Below are 25,253 nucleotides of genomic sequence, written 5' to 3' on the forward strand. Positions count from 1 at the left end.
TACCTGAAGCGATGTCTGCCTTTGGTCACGACGAGGCCTGGATGGAGGCCAGAGGCTTTGGTCTGGAGGCTGCCGAAAGAACGGAATACCAGTCTCTGTGCAAATCTAAACTCTTATTCCTGGGAGAGCAGAGCGGTGTGGGTCTGGGTTGGGCTTTGGGGACATGGAGGTGTAATTGGTATGAAATGGGGTGGGGCATTCTCTGGGGAACCGAGTTCCTCCTCATTGGGAAAGATTGGAGTGGGAGGAGAAGGGAGGGCTCATAGAAACTTTGAGGGGAGAAAGGGCACTGAGGGCGACGATTGGCCTGCTTATCTCCCTCACAGTAGGGAAGACATCCATCATCAGCCGCTTCATGTACAACAGCTTCGGCTGCGCCTGCCAGGTAAGCCCACCACCGAGTCATATGGTACATTTTTGCCGCTCTTCTTGGCGGACTCACCTGGAGATTCTCCTCCTCAAAGTTATGTATTGTAAGCATTGGGAAGTGGAGCCAGGACAACTTCTTGAAGGGTCATTCTCCACTTTGGGTTCTAAGACTGCCTCATATTGGGAATAGAGGGAATGCTGGAGTGTATCTGATTTTCTTTTGCAGGCAACTGTTGGAATTGACTTCTTGTCTAAGACCATGTACTTGGAGGACCAAATAGTGAGTGTTAACTCATACCACTAACCCTACACTTCAACCCCTTAGGCCTATTCATCACAGTTGGGTAGCATCATCAAAAAAACCTGAAGCCTCTTCAAATTACCAAGCCCTATGATGTTTCTTGTTCTGTCTGCCTTCATCTAATCTCCAACTGTAACATAAAGTCCAAGAGACCTTGAATCCTTAAATCTGCTGTGCTGTAGGGTCTTCCTGAATCAAAACAGTATATTGAAATTGGTTGGACCTGTCCTAGGACTATAGGCCATTTGGTCTGAGGCTATAGCAGCCACTTCTCAGGGATCCAGTCTACCTGACCTTTTGTATTCTGCCTTTATTAGGTTTGAGCTTTTTAAAAAGGCTAGTTTCTTGTCTACCTTTCCCCCATCTTCTTCCTAAACATTTTTATGCAGGTTCAGCTGCAGCTATGGGACACAGCTGGCCAGGAGCGCTTTCACAGCCTAATTCCTAGCTACATTCGTGATTCAACTATTGCAGTGGTTGTCTATGACATTACAAGTGGGTGTTATACAATGTTTTATTTGAAAAGGGGATTATAAAGGGATTGATAGGGAGATTGATAAAATTAGCAGAGAGGAAGTGTTCTCTCCAAATCTCTCCTAAATGTTTCAACGCTCTGGAACATATTCTCTTGCAGACATCAATTCTTTTAAGGAGACAGATAAGTGGGTAGAACACGTGCGAGCAGAAAGAGGTGACGATGTTGTCATCATGTTGTTGGGTAATAAGATTGATTTGGATAACAAAAGGTAAAGTATAACTACAACTTCTTCTGGCATACCTAAAATTCAGTCTCTATGGGGAGGGTCAACTGTCCTCTATTTACTTGGGGAGGAGTTACCTTAGTCCCCTCTGCCCCCTACCAGCACTGCAGGATGGGAAGGACAGGGGGGCGTCCCATCAGGGCACAAGGATACGTTGGGGGTATAGGAGAGAGTCCCCACCCTGTAGTCAGAAGGGTCATGGGTTTAAGGCTTCTAGGGTTCCTGGCCCTAGGTAAGCATCATTACACCTCAGAAGAATCTATCCATATCCAATAACTCTGGCCCTTTTCATCATTTCTGATTCATCCAGACAAGTCACTGCAGAAGAGGGTGAAGAAAAATCCAGAAACCTCAATGTGATGTTTATTGAGACCAGTGCCAAAACCGGTTACAACGTGAAAAAGGCAATACTTGTTTCTTTCTATGATACTTTAATTGTGCTCTGTCTGTAGCTACTACTACTGTTTACTCTTTTGGATAAGCTTGGCTTATCTTTTGTGGGATGGGGGTCAAGGTTCATCTCCCCATCATGTATCTCAAAGGCCCTGAATTATCCTAGCCTCTGAACCTGAACTTTTTTTTTCCCCCTTTTTTTTTTGGTCCCCATTCACACACACACACAGCTGTTCCGGCGTGTGGCTTCTGCCCTTCTTTCCACAAGGACTTCACCTCCACCAAAAGAGGGGAGTATCCTTTTTCCTAGCTTTGCTGGGGTAGGGAGTATACAAGTAGAGAAGGTAAGTTTCCTTGCTGAGTTGATGCCTGAGTGGTACTTAAGGGGAAAATGGGACTAACTTTAGCCCAAAGTAGTTCCTTCGTTTGCCTTTAGGTGAGAGGGATTGTAAAATCAGAATTCCTCTTCTACATCTCCTAGAAGCTGACCTTGGGTGTTAAGATTTGACTCCAGTCACCTCACTGTATTAGCTTCCTTGACACACACTTCAGCGGTTGAAATCGAACTGGAATCCTTCGAGGAGTCAGGCAACAGAAGCTATTGTTGACAGCTTAGGCTTTCTCTGCCTCATTTGATGGATTTCTTACATTTGGGCTTGCCATACCAGTTCTCCCCACCTCGTTTTATGACACATGGCCACTTACTCTCTTCCAATTCCTAGGCTTGGGGTAAAAACAGAACCCCTGAAAGTGCTATCATTTTTTCCTGACTGCATCTCACAGCTACTGGGTGGAAGCTTCTTGCAGCACCTGGGAATTCTACCTTACCTTCTCCGACAGCTAAAAGACATCTGTAGAGAATACAGTTCTACAGCAGCTGACATACTTCAAAGGCCAATACAATTCATTCTCCACTGTTTGTTGTTGTTTACCTACACCCTCAATAAATGGTTCTTTAACCTAAGGCTGTTATTGCTTGTGCCTTCTCCACACTATACCTATATTTCCACAATGCAATTATCTCATGTTGGTGCCCTAACATAGAACCAATCCAAGTATTTCAAACAAGAACCAATTTAAGGCAGGAGGGTTTTTGCCTCTTAGGCCCATGGCACCTGGCTGGGACTTTTTACCATGTTTTTCATACTTCTTAGATACAATGTTTTAAGACCTGTTAACCACAGGAAGAGTCTTGGACCTCAACATTCAGCCAAGTCACCCAACATGCCTTTATGGAAGTAACCAAGCTACTATTTTCTTTCTTTCGTGGCCAATGCGGGGCATGGGGTCAGCAAATAGGAGGATAGAACAGGATTTCCCAGGAAGCATAGGGACAGCTACATTAATTCTACCTCCAGCTCTGCTCTCAAGGGATGTTGCCACCTAACAATAGCAGTGAGGCTCTAGAAGAGGTATGTCAGTAGAGCTAGGGTGGGATATATAGGAAGAACCAGACCTTCCTCATACAGTATAGTACTACTATTTAGAACAATGTTTCCTACATTTGAAGACTTATTTACTTATTTCCTTTGCTTCTTTAAAAATCCAGATTTCCAGATTCCACCTCAGACTAACAGAATCATTGTCCAGTAGAAGGGCCTATAAATATATATTTAAGCTCCCCAGGATTCTTTCAAGGCAAATTTTGGGACTTCATCATAGGGGTACATCACCCCACACCACACTAGAAAACTTTTTTTTTTCTTTGAGACAGTCTCACTCTGTCACCCAGCCTGGAGTGCAGCGGCGCCATCTTGGCTTACTGCAACCTCCACCTCCAGGGTTCAAATGATCCTCCTGCCTCAGCCTCCCGAGTAGCTGGGACTACAGGTAGTGTCCCACCACGCCTGTCTCATTTTTGTATTTTTAGTAGAGATGGGGTTGCACCTTGTTGGCCAGGCTGCTCTCGAACTCCTGGCCTCAAGCTATCCATCTGCCTTGGCCTCCCAAAGTGGTGAGATTACAGGCATGAGCCACCGCGCCCAGCCTCACACTAGAAAACTTTCAATTCCAAATGGGTATTTTAAACATGCCAGTGGCGATGGCATAGGCATGACTAGGAATCTTGTAATGGTGGATTGGTAACTAAAGATCTAGGAACATGGCAGAATGTTATTTGGGGCTGGGGTGAAGAAAAGGGAGAAGTCAGCAGTTAGCACTACTCAACTTACAAGTTGGAAACTGTGAACCAATTTCTTACTGCTGCCTCAGAAAAGAAATGCATCTAAGCCCCTTCCTTAGTTTATGTTCAAGATCAAAGAATGTGGGAAAGGAGAAGAGAGAATTATATTACTACTGTCCCCTGCAGAGAAATGTTCAAAGCTCCTAGGGGAACGGGCAGTTTCTTTCAGTGCCCCTCACTCTATGCCATTCCTTAGTTATACTGTGGTTAAAGTTCCTTGGCCTCGCTAATATTCTGGTCAGACATCATAGGTAGTTGCGAGGAAGGTATAGTATTGCTCTGTTCGTTCCAGTGGCTCCTCTCTTTGGAAGAGCTTTTTCTTCCCTCGATAGCATTTTACATCCAATCGGTAACATTCAAAAGTCACACGAATATTTCTTCAGCATTGTATTTTACTTTTTGGGAGAGAGGCTAGGAGGAGGAAGGGGTGAAAACAGCGTCTCACTGGAGTCTCAAAAGTGTATGAATCCTCTGGTAGTGCAAGGATGGGATAAGATGGCCAGGGAAGTCAGATGGAAAATCCCCAAGATTCTTTTTGCTACTGAGTTCTATAATTAAAATATGACATATGTAAGGGACTAGTGCATGATATTCAATAAATGTCAGTTGTCTTTCCTAACTAGGTTCCTCACAGGCTAGGTTATGCCTAGATATCATCATCCTCCTTTCAGGGAATGAAGCTCACCTAGAAAACTAGGGAACTAAAAGTGCAATATGGTTTGGGTAATGCAGTTGGTTAGCTGTCTCCCCATCCTCCCAACTCACTATTCCAGGGAGGGGCTGAAAATAGAAGTGGCTCCCCTGAAGTCTAGTTAGCATGTCATGACAGAGTCCACATGAAGGGCTGTGGGCTGCAACTTTCTAGTGCACAGTCCTCTCTTTTTGGCGATGATAATCTGAAGGAAAGAAGAAAAGGAGGAACAGAGCAGGTTATCTTCACGCTTGAGCTCCTGATTCCCTATCCCCAACTTGTAGGGCCTCTAGTCATCAGTATTTAAAGAGTTCTTACTTAGGGCCCTGTCAGGAAAGTGAAAAAAGAAAGTGGCACTTACTGTAGGGAAAGAAGCGCACACGCATGCTGATTTCACGAGCTGTCTTCAGGATCTCAACAGCCTGGAAGGAACACAGCAGCTTGTACAAATGAAGAGATATGACCCAAGACAGAATCATAACAGGGGGAAAGGGATTTGCCACTCCAACCTGTGTGTCACTAATAGCTGCTTCCCTCCTGTACTTTCCCAGGAGAGGTGCTTACTTTCTCTCTCTCTTTTTGTTTGTTTGTTTGTTTGTTTTGAGACAGGGTCTTGCTGCGTTGCCTGGGCTGGTCTTAAATTCCTGGGCTCAAGTGATCCTCCCGCCTCAGCCTCCTAAGTAGCTGGGATTACAGGCGTGTACCACAGTGCCCAGCAATATGCTTTCTTATTAAGTTACAGATTAGGCTACTCCTGTCCAATCTGTCCTATTTGAGATGGCTTCTTGCAGCACCACAGCCCAAGTACTGTGCTCACCTTGCTGTGCTCAATATCTTGGAAATCCACATCATTCACAGCTAGAACTTGGTCCCCTTCCTGCAGTCCTGCTCTATGTGCATCAGAGTCAGGAATCACCTGTTGGTAAAGAGAGAATACATGTGATTGGGATGCGATAGTTTCAGAAGACTGTCAGTGAAATTCGGTGCTATTCAAATGTATGGTGCTATTGTTTTTCTGTGACAATGTATGCAGACAGATGGCCTGCCAAATGAAAAGTTTTAAGTGGGAAAGGGGGTGTCTCCATTATACCCCTTCTATGAATCCAGAGTCATCCTCTCAGCCCTTGGGACATTAGGGTTCTGCAATCTGTTAATTTAACAAAGGGAAGTAACAATCCATATTGCCTACTGGGCATAAATACCTTGGAGATGAAGATGCCTAGCTGGGAGGCCTTTCCTCCTCGGATGTTAAATCCCAACTGTAAGACAAGAGCACAGAATGGGGGCTCAATGGAGACCACAAACACAAGAACAACTAGTAGCATCATCGTACAATAGCTCAGCTTGTGTGTCCCTGAGAGGAAAGTCAGAAGTTGCAGAAGTGTTATCTCAGCTTTTCTGTCCACAAGAAGGAAAGTTTCCTCACATCTGCACCTGCTTTCCAATCCATCCCCCCAACACTGCCAATTTGTGGTATGGACGAATCTAGCCTGAAATAAGGTTTCGTAAGTTCACCTGAGCTCCAGGAGGCTTCTTCAGTGTGATGGTTCGGGGCAGAAACTGGGTCAACTCATTGTTGTAGTCCGGGTGGTGTACCCTCTGCAAGACACAGCAACCCCAGAAATTTTACCAGTCTTACTTCACACCTACCTTCATCTGGAACACTAATGAATTACCCTGAAGTCAGGAAAAGGAAAGGTCATAGACTTAATTTAAGTAGAACAGATAACACTGACTAAATGAGTAGATGGATAGCACTGGGGCAGCCCAGTAGCTCCCCATTTCTTCACCTTTTTTTTTTTTTTTTGAGATGGAGTTTTGCTCTTGTTGCCCAGGCTGGAGTGCAATGGCTCAATCTCGGCTCACCGCAACCTCTGCCTCCCAGGTTCAAGCAATTCTCCCGCCTCAGCCTCCCTAGTAGCTGGGATTACAGGCATGTGCCACCACGCCCGGCTAATTTTGTATTTTTAGTAGAGACGGGGTTTCTCCATGTTGGTCAGGCTGGTCTCGAACTCCCAACCTCAGGTGATCCGCCTGTTTCGGCCTCCCAAAGTGCTGGGATTACAGGCATGAGCCACCGCGCTGAACCTCTTAACAGTATGGAAATGAAGGCTCCAAATTTCCAGAATTAACCGGTGTGAACAGACCCTAGCAGGAGGCTTCCATAAAGAAGTTCCCAATGGGTCCTGTTGCTCAGAATCCAGCTTCTGGGTCCTCTGGCTACAAGTGCTAAGATTCACTCTCCGTTTCGCCTTCTAACCCTGCTATCCTACCTTTCATGCATCATCTCATGCCCACGGGGAAAAAAATCTCCTACTCAGGAATACAGATGGTTCCCACCTCATGAGGAGGAATCCATGCTGGAGGATTCTCATAGGCAGGCAAGAAAACCACCGGGTAGTCATCATAAGGAATCCGGCTGTCCATCTCGGGCAAGGCCCTGGAAGAGTGAATCAGAACAGACAAAAAGTGGTTCAAAAGGGAGAGCAGCCCAGCAAGTTTCAGAAAGCAGCTCCAACCCATTCCAAGGCAGTCAGTCTACAGGCCCAGCCCATATCTAGATGTTAAGGTTGGAGGAGAGAAGGAAGACAGAAGAAAACTCTTAACTTAGCTAAACATCTTCTGGATGCCAAGCAACCTGTCAGGTACTCTAGAAAGAGGACCTCATTTTTCACAATCCTGCAAAACAGATGTTACCGTCTTAAACCTGGAGAAGAGGAAATCAGGGTCGAGTCTAAAAAGATCTACTTTCGAAGCCCAAGGGAGTGTTAACTATCCGCAGGGACTCGGGGCAAGGCACCGCCCCACATTTCCTAGATGTGATTAGTAATGGTAGGGTCCTTAGATCGACCCTTCCTTCACCTGACCAGCCACCTCCCACGTCCCCGCCCCACATTCTGCCTGAGACCCGCACTCTCAGCCGCATAAACGCCGCACCACCTCACCAGTGGGCAGTCCACAGCGACCTCAGACTCCGCTCACCGACAATTCAGTCTGGGAACCGGAAGCGGATGCTCCGCAGGGTCGAAAAGAGGCCGGGCCAGGGTGCAACGAGCTGACCCTCCCCTTCCCACCGCGCCGGCCTGCGCGCGCCGACGTGCGCGCTCCGTCCTCGGGCAGTCCGCACTGCAATTGGTTGGCGTCTCCGGGACGGATTTGAAACTTGGCGGTTAAAGCTCCGGCTGGGACAGGGCGGCGGGAGGCCCAGGGAGAACGGGGAAGGGACATTTAGTTTGGTGAGTTACGGGGGCACACCTTAGCTCAGAACCTGTTTTTACCCAGTACCCTAGGGCTTTGGTTCTTTGTCGCCGTCCCCGTTGGAGTTTTTTCTTTGCCTTTCAGAAGCCCGTGCACTCTCTTTAGAGTGCAGGGCTGACGGGCGGTCCAGCCCTGGCCAAGTCATGGAGCGTGAATCTCCCAAGTCAGTGTTCCCGCTGAGGAGAGTCGGAACCGGGGAGGACGCCCTCCCACCCCTGCTGACCTGCTAACATTCATCAGCGAGCCTTCTTTTTCCCCCTCGCAGAGACGGTGCTGAGATAGGATCATGAAGGAAGAGGTGAAGGGAATTCCTGTAAGAGTGGCGCTGCGTTGTCGCCCTCTGGTCCCCAAAGAGATTAGCGAGGGCTGCCAGATGTGCCTTTCCTTCGTGCCCGGAGAGCCTCAGGTGCGTAGCAGAGTCCAGAGCCTGTGTCTGAACAGCTGGGGCCAAATGGTAACGAGGGGTGTGGTCTTGCCTTTCATTTTTAACCTTACGCCTTGTCCGGTGCCTTCTCTAGGTGGTGGTTGGTACAGATAAATCCTTCACCTACGATTTTGTATTTGATCCCTCTACTGAACAGGAAGAAGTCTTCAATACAGCAGTAGCGCCACTCATAAAAGGTGTATTTAAAGGTGAGGCGATTTGATTCCTCGAACATAACATATATATTCCTTGAGCATATACTATGTGCCAAGCACTGTGCTTGGGCACTGCAAATACAGGAATCGATGAATCATGATTCCTGCCTTCAAGAAGCCCTTAGCCTAATAACATTTGTCAACGTCTCTGTACCCTTGAAGCTAGTTTTATTCTGTATTTGCTTTATGTGGTTCTGTTCATCTTTGACTTGTATATGTTTGTTTATCCTGGAACTTCATTAGATTATAAACTCTGTGGTGGTTGCTGATGGTGATAAGTGTGCCAACCTACTTGAGGCTCAGGCACTGCAAAGCTTGTTGAGGGATTCAGGTGATAAATAATATAGCTTCGAGGCCCTGAAGGAGTTCAAAGTCCAGGGGATAGGAATGGAGATAGATGACTACATAAATAATTTTGAATATATAAGAAATTTTAAATTTTTTGTACCTATCTTTTAGAAGAAAAATTTTTCAAGTTAAAAATATACAACAGAGTCAGTCCTATGGAAGTAGTAGCTCTGCTCTCATACAAAGTGGTATGAAAAACAAAAGGATAGTTCTAACTCTGCTTGGGGAATTTGGGGTGAATTTCACAGAGTGGGAAAACTTTGAGATGGGTCTTGAATAATGAGTATACTTCTTTTAGGTGGAGAAGGGGAGTGCCTAAAGCCTCTGAATACTATCACCAGTTAATAATCTTTATTGGGGAAGCTAAGTCTTTAATGCTGTTGAGGACCATAGCAGGGTTCTAAAGAAGGGAGCAGTGCCTGAGAGATGTCTAATTATTATTCTAATACAGTGGTTATTCAAGATTCAAAACAGAGGTTCATTTAAAAGAAGTAGAATCATGGCATGCTAGTGCCTTAAAGTTGAAAGAGACATTTGTATATCATCTAGTTTGTTTTTCATCCAAAGAAAAATGCGTTCTAACAATATCTGTTAGGTGAACTGCCAGTGTCTAAAATTTTTTTGACAGGGAACTCACTGACTCACAGGTAGTCCAGTTGAGATTTGGGTTTTGGACAAGTCTAATTATGTTATAAAGATCTTTATAATGAGATGAAATTTGCTTCCTGGTAATTTCTACCCAGTGATGTTAGTTCATTCCTTTAGAAGCCTTCTTCTAGGCAACAGCTATTCACATATTTTTTCACGTTTTTTTGTTTAATGATATGGCTCAAGGAACACTGAAATTTTTCTTTCAAAATTTTAAGATATTAATGCAATAATTTCAAACGTATAGAATGTTGCAAGAACAGCATAAAAAACATTTTTTCCCTGAACCATTTGAGATGAATCATTGGCCTGATAACCCCCCATACTTTAGTGTATATTTCCTACAAAAAAGGACTTTCTTCTAAGTTACCACAATACAACCATCAAAACAATAAAATTTACACTGCTACATTATTACCGTCTATTCCTGAAACCCCATTCAAGTTTCACCAATTGTCCCAGTAAATATTTTATGGCAAAAAGATCTAGTTCAAAATCACGTTTTATTTAGTTTTGCTGTCTCTTTAGTCTCCATTCTAAAACAGTTCTTTAGTCTTCTTTTGACTTTTATGAGTTTGACACTTTGAAGATTACAGGCCAGTTATTTTGTAAACCTTTTCTCAATATTGTTTTGTCTGGCGTTTACTTATGATTAGATTCAGGTTGTGTATCTTTTAGCAGGAATATCACAGAAGTGGTGCTGTTTTCTTCTCACTGAAGCCTATTGGGCAGCACATGATTTTGATTTATTCTATTACTACTGATGTTCATTTTGATCATTTGATTAAGGTGTTAATCTGCTGGGCTTCTCCACTATAATCTTTTTCCTTTTTACATACAGTATTTGGAAAACCGTTAAGTGTTTCTACCTAATTCTCTTCAATTATCCCCGCCTTTCCTTTAGCCATTCCTGAAACAATATGCTTTTCAGACCCTTCACTATGTGGTCAGATTCCTCAGGCTATACCTCCACAGCTTAGTAAGAGCACCACAGTTCTACTTTTATATTCTTAACTTGGGAAACTGATAGAATTAAATTATGTTCTTTAAAGGCAACATAAAGTAGGAAGTGATTCCAATATACATGTGTTTGCTTAACATTACCCTTGGTTGCAAAAACAAAGCCAATATTTTTTATAGTCAGCTCAACAGCACCCTCTTGTACTCTGAACTCCTGGTACCACAGAGCCCTAAGTATTTTGTAAAAACTACTAAAACCTCATTTCCCAAGTTATTGCTATCTGCACATATCTGTGGTATTGCAGAAAATTATGGAATGTTATTCTCTTGCCCCATAGTCATGCCAGCTGATACCAGCGATCTATTACAGTGAAAATCTCAATTTAGCATCTTCTTATGATCCTTCATTTAGACCAACAAGTTTTTTCAAAACTTCAAAGTTTTCATTTAGATTAAAACGTTGTTTCAAAGTTTAAAGGGTTTTTTCCTTCAGACTGCAAAATTATCTTGGTAAATAGCAGATAACAGCTTTGACATAAATATGATGATCATTTAACAGAGAAAGCTTGCTTTGTGTTCCTTGACAACATGTCTGCCACACTAATAAGGAACAGACTTCCCTAAGGTCATTATTTTTTTCACCTTGAAGTAAATTTGCATTTGTAGTTCCTTTTAGGTGCCATGCTTATAGTTTTAGAAGCTACTACTGTACAATTAAGTAGCAAGTTCTAATTATGCATCAGTTAACGACAGGGATACCTTCTGAGAAGTGCATTATTAGGCGGTTTTGTCATTGTATGAACATCGTAGAGTGCATGTATACAAACCTAGATAGTATAGCCTCCTATACACCTGAGCCTACTGCTCCTAGGCTACAAACCTGCAAAGCATGTTACTGTACTGAATACTGTAGGTGGTTGTAACATCATGGAAAATATTTGTGATCTAAGTATAGAAAAGGTGAGGTAAAAATACAATATGAAAGGTAAAAACTGATACACCCGTATAGGGCAATTACTGTGAATGGAGCTTGCAGGACTGGAAGTTGCTCTGAGTGAGTCAGTGATGAGTGGTGAGTGAATGTAAGGGCCTAAAACATTATTGTATACTACTGTAGACTTTATAAACACTGGATACTTAGCTTACACTAAATTTATTAAACATTGTGTCTTTCTTCAATCATAAATTAACCTTCGCTTATTATACGTTTTTTACTTTATCAACTTTAATTTTTTAAATCTTTTTGACTTTTTTGTAATAATACTTAGCTTAAAACACAAATACATTGCACAGCGGAATAAACATTTTCACTCTGCATCTTTATTCTGTAAGCTTTTTTCTTTTTAAAAAAATATATTTTTTTACTTTTTAAACTTTTTGTTAAAAACTAAGACACAAACATACACATTAGCCTAGGCCCACCCAGGGCCAGGATCTTCAATATCACTGTCTTCCACCTCCACGTCTTGTCCTACTGGAAAGTCTTCAGGGACAATAACATCCATAGAGCTGTTATCTCCTATGACAACAATACTTTCTTCTGGAATACCTCCTGAAGGACCTGCCTGAGGCTGTTTTACAGTTAACTTTATTTATCATAAGTAGAAGGAGTATACTCTTAAAAATGATAAAAAGTATGGTATAGTATACTAAACACATAAACTAGTAACAATCATTTATTATTATGAAGCGTTACATACTGTACATAGTTGGATGTGCTGTACTTTTATATGACTAGCAGTGAAGTAGGTTTCTTTACCCCAGCATCAACACAAACATGTAACATGTTGCACTGCAATATTATAATGGCTAAGTCAATAAGCAACAGGAATTTTTCACCATCGTGTATACATTCCACATGATTGAAATGCTATTATATGGCACACGACTGTAACAATTGAAGTTAAAGTAAGAATAACCTGTCTATTGTCTAATTGTTTCTTTATAAAATCTTGCTACAGTTGTTTATCTTCCTCTAGCTTCAATCCAAACTTTGAATTTACGGGATAAAACGAAAATGCCTGCTGGGCATGGTCGCTCAAGCCTGTAATCTCAGCACTTTGGGAGGCTGAGGTGGGCAGATCATTTGAGGTCAGGAGTTCGAAACCAGCCTGGCCAATATGGCAAAACTCGTCTCTACCAAAAAATACAAAAAAATTAGCTGGGCATAGTGGCGCGTGCCTGTAGTCCTAGCTACCCTGGAGGCTCAGGTGGGAGGATCGCTTGGGCCTGGGAGGCGAAGCCGTGATAGCACACACTGTGCTGCAGCCTGGGTGACAGAGTGAGACCTTGTCTCAAAAAACTGGGGAGGGGGAGTGCTGAGTAACTAGTAATCTGGATTATCTGACAAGAGAAAATATAAAAACTAATCTACAAAATAAACATTTTTACCAGAACTAAGCCCAAACAGAAATATACTTTTTTTTGAAACCGAATCTCCCTCGGTGGCCCAGGCTGAAGTGCAGTGGCGCGATCTCGGTTCACTGTAACCTCCGCCTCCTGGGTTCAAGCAATTCTCCTGCCTCAGCCTCCCGAGTAGCTGGGACCACAGGCGCCCACCATCACACCCAGCTAATTTTTGTGTTTTTAGTACAGATAGGGTTTTGCCATGTTGGCCAGGGTGGTTTCAAACTCTGACCTCAAGCGATCTGCCCGCCTCGGCCTCCCAAAGTGCTCAATTGCGGGCGTGAGCCACCGCGCCTGGCCAATAAACTCAAACAGAAACATATTTTATGGGTCTTTCTGCAAACAGTACTGATAACGTAAGTGATAACGAAAAACACAGCCTCTGTTCAATAGTGCCTTCTATTTAATAATTTAAAAAATACAAACGGGGGAAAAGAAAACACAAAAAATTTACCATCCTATGGCTTGGTGTGGTGGCTCACGCCTGTAATACCAGCACTTTGGGAGGCCAAGATGGGCGGATCACAAGGTCAGGAGATCAAGACCATTCTCGCTAACACGGTGAAATCCCGTCTCTACTAAAAATTCAAAAAATTAGCTGGGCGTGGTGGCACGCGTCTGTAATCCCAGCTACTCGGGAGACTGAGGCAGGAGAATCGCTTGAACCCGGGAGGTGGAGGTTGTAGTTAGCCGAGATCGCGCCACTGCACTCCAGCCTGGGTGGCAGAGCAAGACTCCATCTCAAAAAAAAAAAAAAAAATTTACCATCCTATTTCTCAGAGATAAACATCAAAATAATTAATAATTTATATACTTTTGATCTTTTCCTATCCATACACTCATATTTAACAATTATTTTTAAGCTGCTTTTTTCAGTTAGCTATATTGTGAACATCTTTGAATAAATGATTTTTTTTTTTTTTTTTTTTTTTGAGACAGGGTCTGCTCTGTCACCTAGGCTGGAGTGCAGTGGCTTGATCAAGGCTCACTGTAACCTCTGCCTCCCAGGCTCAGGTGATTCTCCTGCCTCAGCCTCCAAAGTAGCTGGGATTATAGGCACCTGCCACCATGCCCTGCTAATTTTTGTATTTTTAGTAGAGACGGGGTTTCACCATGTTGCCCAGTCTAATGTTAAACTCCTGAGCTAAAGCAATCTGCCTGCCTCGGCTTCCCAAAGTGCTGGGATTACAGGCATGAGTCACGGAACCTGGCTCATTAATGGATGATTCTTTATCAATTCTCAATAAAAGCAAAGGCATATATCACATTGAATTATGCTTAAATGATGATATTTCTGTAAGCAGCCTGATAATATGGTCCAAATGCATTCTGAGAGTTCAGATATGAAGTAGATGCTTTCATTGACTGTAAAAAGCAATGTTGTTTCCTTTTCAGATAAATACTGTTAATCAAGAAAATACATGCCAGAATCTTTTCTTTTTCTTTAATTTAATTTCTGTAATTTAAAATTGCTTAAGGTAGGAAGACAGAATTTTCAAGCTCCAATGGCTTTTGACAGTGGCTTGGCCACCTTCATTTAGTCAGTCATGTCTTTTAAGTGTTTGATTTCTTAGCTTCTAAGGGCTATCACTAGGGGGACACATTTTAGGGTTGGGTTTTGTTTTGTTTTTGTTTGGTTTTTGCTTATTTTGAGTAGTGCAAGGTCATGGTACCCACAGAACTTTTCTTTGTGTCTGCCATTCTTAAGAGACTGTATTAAGAGAGCAATCTCAGTTTTATTACAAATAATTGCTGAAGGAAATGGAGTATATTGATTAGATGAAAATGTTTAAACGCTACTATGCATGTGACGTCTATTTTGTCAGGATATAATGCAACGGTCCTGGCCTATGGGCAGACTGGCTCTGGAAAAACCTATTCGATGGGAGGTGCATATACTGCAGAGCAAGAGAATGAACCAACAGTTGGGGTTATTCCTAGGGTAATACAACTGCTCTTCAAAGAAATTGATAAAAAGAGTGACTTTGAATTTACTCTGAAAGTGTCTTACTTAGAGGTAAGCAATTTATGTTTAATTATTCTGAATTCGAAATTGTCTTTGGGTCGAAAAATAAATCCAAATCAGGTTTTTCCTGACATGACTCAAATTAGTAAGTTGCATTTTAATTAACTGATAGAGAAAACTTACTGACTCAGTTGGATCCGGCTCCCACCCAGTTCTGTCCTTGGTGTTAGAATAGTCTGTTTAATTTGATTGTTGGAGGAATTGACATTGCCATATAAAAGGATGATAGGAATTCTTTAATTCCAGTTTGGCCTCTGTTACTGATTACCTGTATAGTCTGCAGAAGAGTGTTTGATTTCCCTTTACTGTTTGAGACTTAAATGATAATGCTGTTGCCTCATGAAGAATGTTATAAAAACCAGCTGAAATATTGAGCTGTATAAGCGGTGATAGAGTGTGTTTATTAAACAGATATTTACTGAGAACCTACCATGTGCCAGGCCCAATTCTAGGCACTTGGGTATATGAGGTACTTGGTATATATCAGTGAACAAAACAAAAATTCTAGCCCTTATGGGAGTTTGTGTTCTAGTGTATATTAGTATAGTTGTAGACTGGCCAATTATATCTAACTTCATAACATCAAAAACACATCTTTAGGGAACTGATGGCTTCTGGGAAGCTAGCTACTTGATTCCATAGCAGTGATGTCTTATCCTTTAGGGGGTAATAATTAAACCTATATAATTTAAGCATGTGAACACTTAATCCTGAAGTTCAATCTCAACATGCTAACAGGTAAAGAGATGTAGAACTGGAAGACAGGGGATTACATCATTAAGATTAGCCTTCTTGGCCAGGCCCGGTGGTTCACGCCTGTAATCCCAGCACTTTGGGAGGCCAGGGCGGGAGGATCACTTCAACCCAGGGGTCCGAGACCAGCCTGGGCAACATAGTGAGACCTTGTCTCTACAAAAACTTTAAAGATTAGCCAGGCGAGGTGGTGCATGCCCACAGTCCCAGCTGCTCAGGAGGCTGAGGTAGGGTAGAAGGATTGCTTGAGCCCCAGAGTGAGACCTTAAAGGCAATTTTTAATTCTATTTATTTATTTCCTTTGAGAAAGAGTCCCACTCTCTCACAGGCTGGAGTGCAGTGGCAAAATCATAGCTCACTGCAGCCTCCAGCTCCTGCTCAAGCGATCCTCCCACCCCACCTCAGCCTTCCAAGCAGCTGGGACTACAAGCATGTGCCACTTCGCCTGGCTAATTTTTAAATTTTTGTAGAGACAGGGTCTCACTATGTTGCCCAGGCTGGTGACAGACCCCTGGGCTCAAGTGATCCTCCCATTTTGGCTTCCCAAAGTGCTGGGATTATAGGCGTGAGTGACTGTGCTCAGCTAGATTAGCCTTCTTGAGTCTCTTGATTAACCTAGTTGTGGCCAACATAATTGAATATCAAAATAACTCCAGATCCTGGTATGTTAAATAATAGCAATAGCAGTAATAGCAAACAAATGTAGTGCTTAGATGTGCTAAACACTGTTCTAAGTACTTAAAATTCTGTTTCATATTGAAATATTAGCTGCCACTTCTTCCTTTTCCATCCACCCCCATCCATGTACCTGTTATTCACATTTTAACAAAATGGGTGAATGTAATGCTATTATGATGCCATCAAAGAACTGAATTTGCGTGGCCATGTAACTTTTCATGTGTCTGCTGTTCCTAAGAGACTGTCTTAAGAGAGCAATCTCAATTTTGCTACAAGTGATATGTGAATTCATTCTTATAAAACATCAAGTGATTACCTATAGGGTTATGGTCCTTTTCTTAATTCTACAAGTAATACATGTTCATTATGAACAAATGTTTAAATATAGAAAGTCACAAATAATTTTAAAAATTACCTATGATCTCACCACCCAGAGATTACCACTGTTAACATCTTGTTTTTGCCACTTTATTTTCAACAATATCAGATTTACAATGAAGAAATTTTGGATCTTCTATGCCCATCTCGTGAGAAAGCTCAAATAAATATACGAGAGGATCCTAAGGAAGGCATAAAGGTGTGTTTGTCTCTCATTTGATGTTATTAAAAATTTTTGGCAATTATAATACTAAAGTTCACATCCCTTTTATCTGCCACTGTGGTTTTAAATGACTACTATCATCTCAGTCAGGTTTTCTGTGGTCCTAAGTCCCTTTGTTAATCTAAAATTTCTAGGTGGGAGCTCTTGTGGGGAAGCAAGGAAAGACTCATGTTCAGTTTTATCACCTTCCTGTTACCTAGAGGAATGCCAATATCAATTAAATATTATTTACAGAGTTCTAAGGCTGAGCAGTCCAGTATGTTAGCCACTAGCCACAAGTGGCTATTTAAATTTAAATGAATTAAAATTGAATAAAATTTTAAAAATTCATTTCCTCAGGCACACTAGCCACATATGAAGTGCTCGATAGCTACATATGGCTAGTGGTAACCATGTTTGAGAGCACAGATGGATACAGAACATATCCATGTATTTTCTTCTGGGTCATTGTTAGCCAGCTACTAATGCATGGATATGATTGAACATATCTATATCCAATAGAAAATTCTGTTGGACAGCACTGTAATAGACATTTTGCTGGGCTTTGGGATGATATTTTTAAAATTGAAAAGTTAAACAATATATAATTTTTAAAACATGTAAGTATCATAGGAAGAAGAGATAGCTTATTTGAGAATCTTCTGTCAGATGGTATAGATGCAAGATGAGGAGCTAGAACTGAACAGAAAATGTGAGGCAAAATTGAGAGTTTCCTATGTGGGAGTGAGCCAAATCCAGAAGCCAGTGTTGAAAACAGGCAGAGCTTGAGTATTCAGGAGTGGGAAAATCAGAGGCTGGAGGTAGATGAGGCTAGGTAGTACTCTGGGAAAACTTGGAATAATATCTTACTCCTGTTCTCCTTCCCTTCTTCTCTTGCACAAAGAAAAACAGAGAAAGTTGAAGATTTGGGGTACCAGTGGGGGACAGGTGCCTGTGCTCCTGATTTTTTTTTCTGGGTCATTAAGTTGTTAGCCAGCTACTAATGCAAAGTTTAAAGGATCAGCCCTGATAAGCTTGGAATATGCAAAGATGATTTGGATAGTGAGGATAAGAAACCTGGACAAAATACATGCTATTGTACTGAGCCAGCACTTGACCCTGTTTCAAGATCTTTTATATACCCCATGTTAAGGCAGGAATTAAGTCCTAAGAGTTGTTTGAGGTGAGATTTGCAATACAGAGAAGTATGAGTTCCTGACACAAATTGGTAAGGAAGAGTTTGTAAACACTCTTCAGATGGGATGGATAGGCTTTAAGTAAGTAGAGAAAATAAGGATATTCTTATGGTAAGGAATAGCTTTAGCAGGAAAGCAGAAAATATACACCTGAGGGTAATAAGACTACACAAGTCTGTCTGGATTAGAGGATTTGGGCTGGGAAGTAACAGGAGATATGTTAGGACCAGATTATGAAGCCGGGCTAAAGAGCTTAGTTTCTATCCCTGTGAACCATATATAAACTATGTAAAACTTCTGAGTGAGGGATTACTGTGGCTACTTTTACCAAGTTTTTATCTTATGTGTGTATCGCTCCAACTCTGTTACAAGTGATATGTGAATTCATTCTTATAAGGAATTCACCCTAACCTGGAGGTCAGGGGAGTACTTTGAAATCTCTTTGTATCTTCGTTATCTAGCACAGGGCTTAGTAGGTTGATGACATTTTAGGAAAATCAAACAGAAATGGATTGAAAAGGAGAAAGACTAGGATGAGGAAGACCAGTTGGGGAAACTGTTGCTTATTTTTTAGGTGTGAAGTAATATGGGCCTGAACTAGGCAAGTAGATGTGTAAAGGAAAAGGAAGTGATGGATTCAAAAGGAGAATGACTAGTAGTTGGTGATAGATGGGATATGGAGGAGTGGGAGAAGTTGAAGGTGATGTGAGTTTTTGAGAATATGAGACAAGATTAATAGAAATGGAGAAGTATTATAGTAGAGAGAATTAGTGTTTGTGGGAGGAAGATGAATTTGGTTTATAATTGACTGATTTCAAAGTGTAAGTGGTAAGGTAGATCATTAGAAATAAAAGACTAGAAATTAGGGCCACAGAAGTAAGTTTGGGAGCTATGAAGTAATAAAATTATAGCATATTGGAGCTAGAAAAGACTTCATAAGCATCTAGTCCAATCACCTCAGAGGCTCCAAGAGATTCAACTTCTATAAGTTCTCCAAGGTAAATACAGTACTAAGCCTGGGGTCCTGTTTTCCTGGCTTCCTAATCCAGTGGAAACCGTACCATGCTATTTCCTCTAGTGAAAATGAGGTTTAAAATGAATCAGAGGTACAGAGAGGAGCATGGGGTCAGATAGGGGTGAAAGTAACAAAGAGAAATGCCATCGCTGTTTGTGTTGTACTTGCTCTCCTTGGGACCAGAATTAACTTCACTTGGGGTTTCTTGGAAGGCACGTAGCCATTGCTACCCTAAAATCTTGAGATCTTTTCTAGCTCCAGTATTGGCTGGCACCCTTGTTTCTGAAGTTCCTAAGGAAGATTGGAGACCTTAGTTTCCAGCTATCTTCACAGAGTTGCCAGTTAAAGCAGTTCTTATCACCATGACTGTTCTATTTGAGGTTCTACTAGACTATCAAGGCATTTTTTTAAACCACCAATCCCTATATTTCTGACCAAGCATTTAAAGTATAAATCATAAGGGAATTTTCTCTTTCTTGCAATTAGATTGTGGGACTCACTGAGAAGACTGTTTTGGTTGCCTTGGATACTGTTTCCTGTTTGGAGCAGGGCAACAACTCTAGGACTGTGGCCTCCACGGCTATGAACTCCCAGTCGTCCCGATCTCATGCCATCTTTACAATCTCCTTAGAGCAAAGAAAGAAAAGTGACAAGTAAGTTACAATTTAAAGAGTCAAGATTTTTAGTATTAGTTCTATTAAGGTTAAACATTAGGCTGCTTCTTCAATTGATTTGACAAATCATCAGACATCAGTATTGTGAGCACGAGTGACTAATGGAGCCATTTTGACTGACTTGAAAGAAAATGAGAGCTGACAGGTCAGCTTTGATATTCAGCTACTCTCAAGCTTGTGTACCATTCTCACTGTGTCTTCCTTTCATTATCACAGGAATAGCAGCTTTCGCTCCAAGCTGCATCTTGTAGACCTCGCTGGATCAGAAAGACAGAAGAAAACCAAGGCTGAAGGGGATCGTCTAAAAGAGGGTAAGAGAGTAATTAAGGTCACAGTTGTAGATTAAAAACTTCTAGTACTCTTGTTGGTATTGTTGGTGTTTTCGACTGGGATTTGAGATCACATTCTAACAGTAGCTACGATTCAGATTTGAGGCTGAGTTCAGAAATAGCGAAAAATTGTTTCTTTCCCTTGCTCTCATTCTCTAATTCAGGTATGAGATTTGGATCTGGCCCTTGGTTTGATTTCATCTGGTCCAGGCAAGTTTTAGTTTTAGTTTTGTTTTGTTTTGTTTTACCCCAACTATTTATAATTAAAATCAGTATCCTGATTCTGTCATTTTAAGTATTCACCATCCCTTCCAGATGTTGTCACATATAAACCTCAGCACAATTTCCATGCCTTCATTCAAGTTGTTGAATTTGAAAAGTGATGAAATTCCTAAGGCTAGAAGAACCCTGTGATGTAGGCTATTAGAAACCTTCTTCTAACATTATAGTGACCTGGTAATCTGCATGCCTTGGTAATGATCTTGAAGTGATTATTAATCTCTCTAACAAAAATTAACATCCAGCTCTATATCTCAATTTTGTTCTTAAGGATATCATAAAATAGTTCATCAGATGCCTTGCTAAATCCAGATATACCATATCTACTGTATTTCTCATAGCTACCAGCTTAGTAACAATACAAAAAAGAAATAAGGGATTTTAGCCTAAAGTGCTTTTTCTTGGTGAATTCAAGGTTGGCTTCTAGTGCTTATTCCTCTGTTTTCTAGGTTCTTGCATGCTGTCCCTCTAATAATCCACTCTAGACTTACATCAAACCCACTGTTTGGTAATTTATGGAATTAACTTTTATCCCTGTTTTGAAAATGAAATTGCATCTGCCCAGTCTTCTAGAATGTCTTTCTCTGTGATTCGTCAAAGATCGTTGACATAGCTTCAGCAGTCTCGTTTGAAATTACTCTATGTTCCCTTAGCTATAATTCATCTGGTCCAAGATATTTGAACTCTTATTAAAGCAGTTGGGTTTACACTTACTACCTCTTTACTCATATTGGGCTTCATTTCTCTCTTGGGAACTGAGAAGGCAGAAGGAAAAATATTAATTGAGGAATTTTATTTCTGTCATTTATCATTATTATACTGCTGGCACTGAGTGCAGACCTGTTTCTTCCTCATTCAGCTTTTTGTTCTGAGTGTCATTCAAAGTACCCTTTTTGTTCTATGTTTGCACTTGAGATTTAGCTTTCCTAAGACTATTTTTAAAGGCTGTAATGCTTTCTTTATCTTCTTTTAGGTGTTCAGTTCCAAGTTGCTTTATTTAACAGCTTTATTGAGATATAATTTACGTACTATAACATTACCTATTTAAACTGTACATATCAGTGGATTTTAGTATATTCACAGAGTTGTAAAATCATCATCATAATCTAATTTTAGAACATTTTATCATCCCAAGGAGAAGCCCCATATTCATTAGCAGTCACTCCCCATTCCCACCCCTTTCCCTGGCCCTAGGCAACCACTTAACTTACATTTCTTTTTTTTTTTATTTTTTTATTTTATTATTATTATTATTATTATTATTATACTTTAAGTTTTAGGGTACATGTGCACAATGTGCAGCTTAGTTACATATGTATACATGTGCCATGCTGGTGTGCTGCACCCATTAACTCGTCATTTAGCATTAGGTATATCTCCTAATGCTATCCCTCCCCACTCCCCCCACCCCACAACAGTCCCCAGAGTGTGATGTTCCCCTTCCTGTGTCCATGTGTTCTCATTGTTCAATTCCCACCTATGAGTGAGAATATGCGGTGTTTGGTTTTTTGTTCTTGCGATAGTTTACTGAGAATGATGATTTCCAATTTCATCCATGTCCCTACAAAGGACATGAACTCATCATTTTTTATGGCTGCATAGTATTCCATGGTGTATATGTGCCACATTTTCTTAATCCAGTCTATCATTGTTGGACATTTGGCTTGGTTCCAAGTCTTTGCTATTGTGAATAGTGCCGCAATAAACATATGTGTGCATGTGTCTTTATAGCAGCATGATTTATAGTCCTTTGGGTATATACCCAGTAATGGGATGGCTGGGTCAAATGGTATTTCTCATTCTAGATCCCTGAGGAATCGCCACACTGACTTCCACAATGGTTGAACTAGTTTACATTTCATATAAATGTAATCATACAATATATTGTCTTTTGTGACTGGCTTAGCATAAGATTTTCAAGGTTCATCCATGTTACATCATATATCAGTACTTCATTCCTTTTTTTTTTTTTTTTTTTTTTTGAGAGAGAGAGAGAGTCTCACTCTGTTGCCCAGGCTGGAGTGCAGTGGCATGATCTTGGCTCACTGCAACCTCCACCTTCCAGGTTCAGGCAGTTCTACTGCCTCAGCCTCCCATAGCTGGGGTTACAAGCATGTGCCACCATGCCTGGCTAATTTTTGTATTTTTTAGTAGAGATGGGGTTTCATTCACCACGTTGGCCAGGCTGGTCTTGAACTCCTGACCTCAAGTGATCCACCCACCTCGGCCTCCCAAAGTGCTGGGATTACAGGTGTGAGCCACCATACCCGGCCTCATTTCTTTCTATTGCTGAACAATATTCCATTGTATGGATATGCCACATTTTGTTTGTTCATTCATCAGTCATATCCAATTTTCTCTGTTATGAACTTCTGTGTGTAAATTTTCACGTGGACAAAGGTTTTCATTTATCTTGGGTATATACCTAGGAATGGAATTGCTAGGTCATATGGTAACTCTGTTTAACTTTTTTTTAAAAAGAATAAAAGATATAATTATATAATTAACATACCATAACACTCACCCTTTTAAAGTATACATTTCACTGATTTTTAGTATGTTCACAAGGAGTTGTATAACCATCACTGCAATAAATTTTAGAATATTTTCATCACCTCAAAAAGAAATCCATACCCATTAGCATTCACTCCTTATTTCCCCTCAATATATGTTCCTCACCTCTCATCCTAGGCAATAACCAATCCTCTGTCTCTGCAGATTTGCCTATTCTGGGCATTTCATATAAATGGAATTATACAATATGTGGTCTTTTGTGACTGGCTTCTTTCACATAGCATAATGTCAAAGTTCATCTATATTGTAGCATGTATCAGTACTTAATTCTGTTTTATTGCCAATCTTCCATTGTATGGAAATACCATGTTTTTATTTATCCATTCATCCCTTGATAGACATTTGGGTTGTTTTCATTTTGGGTTATTTTGAATAATGCTGCTATGAACATTTGTGTATGTTTTTCTGTAGACAAGTTTTCATTTCTCTATGAGTGGAATTGCTGGATCATATGGTCACTCCATGTTTAACCTTTTGAAGAACTACCATCACACTGTTTTTCAAAGCAACGACATCATTTTATGTTCTCACCAGCAATATATAAGGGTTCCAGTATCTCCACATTTTCACTTGTTACTTATTTATTTTTCAAACTCCTGGGTGCCATCAGATTTGCTTGTTATTATGCCTTTTTAATTATAGCTATCCTAGTGGGTACGAAGTGGTATCTCATTGTGGTTTTTATTTATATTTCACTGATGGCTAATGATGTTGAACATCATTTCATGTTATATATCTTTTGGAAGAATGTCCTTTCATATCACATTTAGGCTTTGACCCATTTTGAGTTAATTTTTGCATATGATGTGAAGAGTGGTCCAGTTTCTTTTGCATCTGTATATGAGTTATCCCAGCATCGTTTGTTGAAAAGACTATCCTTTCCCCCATTGAATTGTCTTGGCATACTTGTCAAGAAGCAACTGGTCTCTATTCCTTTGATCTATATGCCTTATGCCTTATGTCTTCATTACTGTAGCTTTGTGGTAAGTTTTGAAATTGGGAAGTGTGAGTCCTCCAACTTCGTTCTTGTTCAAGATTGTATTGGCTATTCTGGGCCCCTTTCATTTCCATATGAACATTAGGTTCAACTTGTCAATTTCTGCAAAAAAGCCAGCTGGGATTTTATAGAGATTTCGCTGAATCTGTAGATCCACTTGGGAAGTATTGCCATCTTAACAATATTAAGTCTTTCAATGTATGAACGTCAGATGTCTTTCTTTTTCTTTTTCAAATTTTTTCAAATTTTTTATTTTTATCTTTATTTTATTTTATTTTTTGAGACAATCTCACTCTGTTGCCCAGGCTGGAGTGCAGTGGCGTGATCTCGGCTCACTGCAACCTCTGCTTCCCAGGTTCAAGCTATTCTCCTGCCTTAGCCTCCCAAGTAAGTAGCTGAGACTACAGGCACATGCCAGCACGCCTGGCTGATTTTTGTATTTTTAGTAGAGATGGGACTTCACCATGTTGGCCAGGCTGGTCTCAAACTCCTAACCTCAAGTGATCCACCCGCCTTGGCCTTCCAAAGTGCTGGGATTACAGGCATGAGCCACCGTGCCCGGCCTCTTTTTTTTTTTTTTTTTTTTTAGAGACAGGATCTTGCTCTGTTTCCCAGGTTGGAAAGCAATGGCTGCAGCCTAAACCTCCCAGGCTCAAGCAATCTTCCTACCTCAGCCTCCCAAGTAGCTGGGACCATAGGCATGTACCACCACTCTTGGTTGATTTTTAATTTTTTTTTGTAGAGACAGGTCTCACTTTCTTGCCCAGGCTGGTCTTGAATGCCTGGCCTCAAGCGATCTTCCTGCCTTTACCTCCCAAAGTGCTGGTTTATAGGCATGAGCGACTGTGCTTGGAGTATCTTTCTTTTTATTTAATTCTTTTTTAATATTTTTTGATAATTTTTTTTTAATTTTCAGAGTATACGTTTTACACTTCTTTTGTTAAATTTATTCCTAAGTATTTTACCCTTTCCAATGCTATTGTAAATGCAATTGTTTTCTTAATTTCATTTTCAATTTGTTTATTGAGTTTTGTAGATCTTGCATCTGCAAACTTGCAGAACTTATTAATTCTAATAGCTTTTTAAATAGATGCTTTAGGATTTCTGTGTACAAGATCATGTCACCTGTGAATAGAGATACTTTTACTTCTTTCTTTCTAGTCTGGATGCCTTTACTTCTTTTTCTTGCTTGCTTG

The 25,253-nt window shown here is 40.9% G+C and overlaps 3 protein-coding genes across 4 annotated transcripts in view; 2 read left to right on the top strand and 1 right to left on the bottom strand.

Annotated features, from left to right (window-relative positions):
• The first annotated feature begins 11 nt into the window (after positions 1–11).
• RAB41 (RAB41, member RAS oncogene family) lies at positions 12–2,788 on the top strand. The gene is made up of 8 exons (XM_031005959.3): positions 12–135; positions 327–385; positions 596–649; positions 1,060–1,165; positions 1,305–1,416; positions 1,742–1,835; positions 2,055–2,118; positions 2,377–2,788. The coding sequence occupies exons 1-8, from the start codon at positions 12–14 to the stop codon at positions 2,430–2,432; spliced, it is 669 nt and encodes a 222-aa protein (XP_030861819.1). The 3' UTR covers positions 2,433–2,788.
• A 1,592-nt stretch (positions 2,789–4,380) lies between these two features.
• Positions 4,381–7,805, bottom strand: PDZD11 (PDZ domain containing 11). Of its 2 annotated transcripts, XM_019019438.3 has the most exons (8): positions 7,643–7,737; positions 7,305–7,376; positions 7,038–7,137; positions 6,213–6,296; positions 5,900–5,956; positions 5,515–5,613; positions 5,059–5,119; positions 4,381–4,902 (listed from the first exon to the last, which is right to left on the bottom strand). In XM_019019438.3, the coding sequence occupies exons 3-8, from the start codon at positions 7,122–7,124 to the stop codon at positions 4,868–4,870; spliced, it is 423 nt and encodes a 140-aa protein (XP_018874983.1). In that variant the 5' UTR covers positions 7,125–7,137; positions 7,305–7,376; positions 7,643–7,737; the 3' UTR covers positions 4,381–4,867. The 2 variants fall into 2 exon arrangements, with proteins under 2 accessions (XP_018874983.1, XP_004064380.1); XM_004064332.4 differs by lacking the exon at positions 7,305–7,376 and having other exon boundaries at positions 7,643–7,805.
• Positions 7,757–25,253, top strand: part of KIF4A (kinesin family member 4A) — a 128,250-nt gene continuing 110,753 nt past the window's right edge. Inside the window, exons 1-7 of the mRNA XM_019019439.4 lie at positions 7,757–7,933; positions 8,221–8,361; positions 8,474–8,588; positions 14,783–14,973; positions 16,901–16,990; positions 19,691–19,857; positions 20,095–20,189. Of these exons, the coding sequence (XP_018874984.1) occupies positions 8,242–8,361; positions 8,474–8,588; positions 14,783–14,973; positions 16,901–16,990; positions 19,691–19,857; positions 20,095–20,189 (778 nt within the window). The 5' untranslated portion in view covers positions 7,757–7,933; positions 8,221–8,241. The remainder of the gene's footprint in view (positions 7,934–8,220; positions 8,362–8,473; positions 8,589–14,782; positions 14,974–16,900; positions 16,991–19,690; positions 19,858–20,094; positions 20,190–25,253) is intronic.

The sequence above is a fragment of the Gorilla gorilla genome, chromosome X, assembly GCF_029281585.2.
Source record: "Gorilla gorilla gorilla isolate KB3781 chromosome X, NHGRI_mGorGor1-v2.1_pri, whole genome shotgun sequence".
In the NCBI taxonomy this organism is placed as follows: domain Eukaryota; kingdom Metazoa; phylum Chordata; class Mammalia; order Primates; family Hominidae; genus Gorilla; species Gorilla gorilla.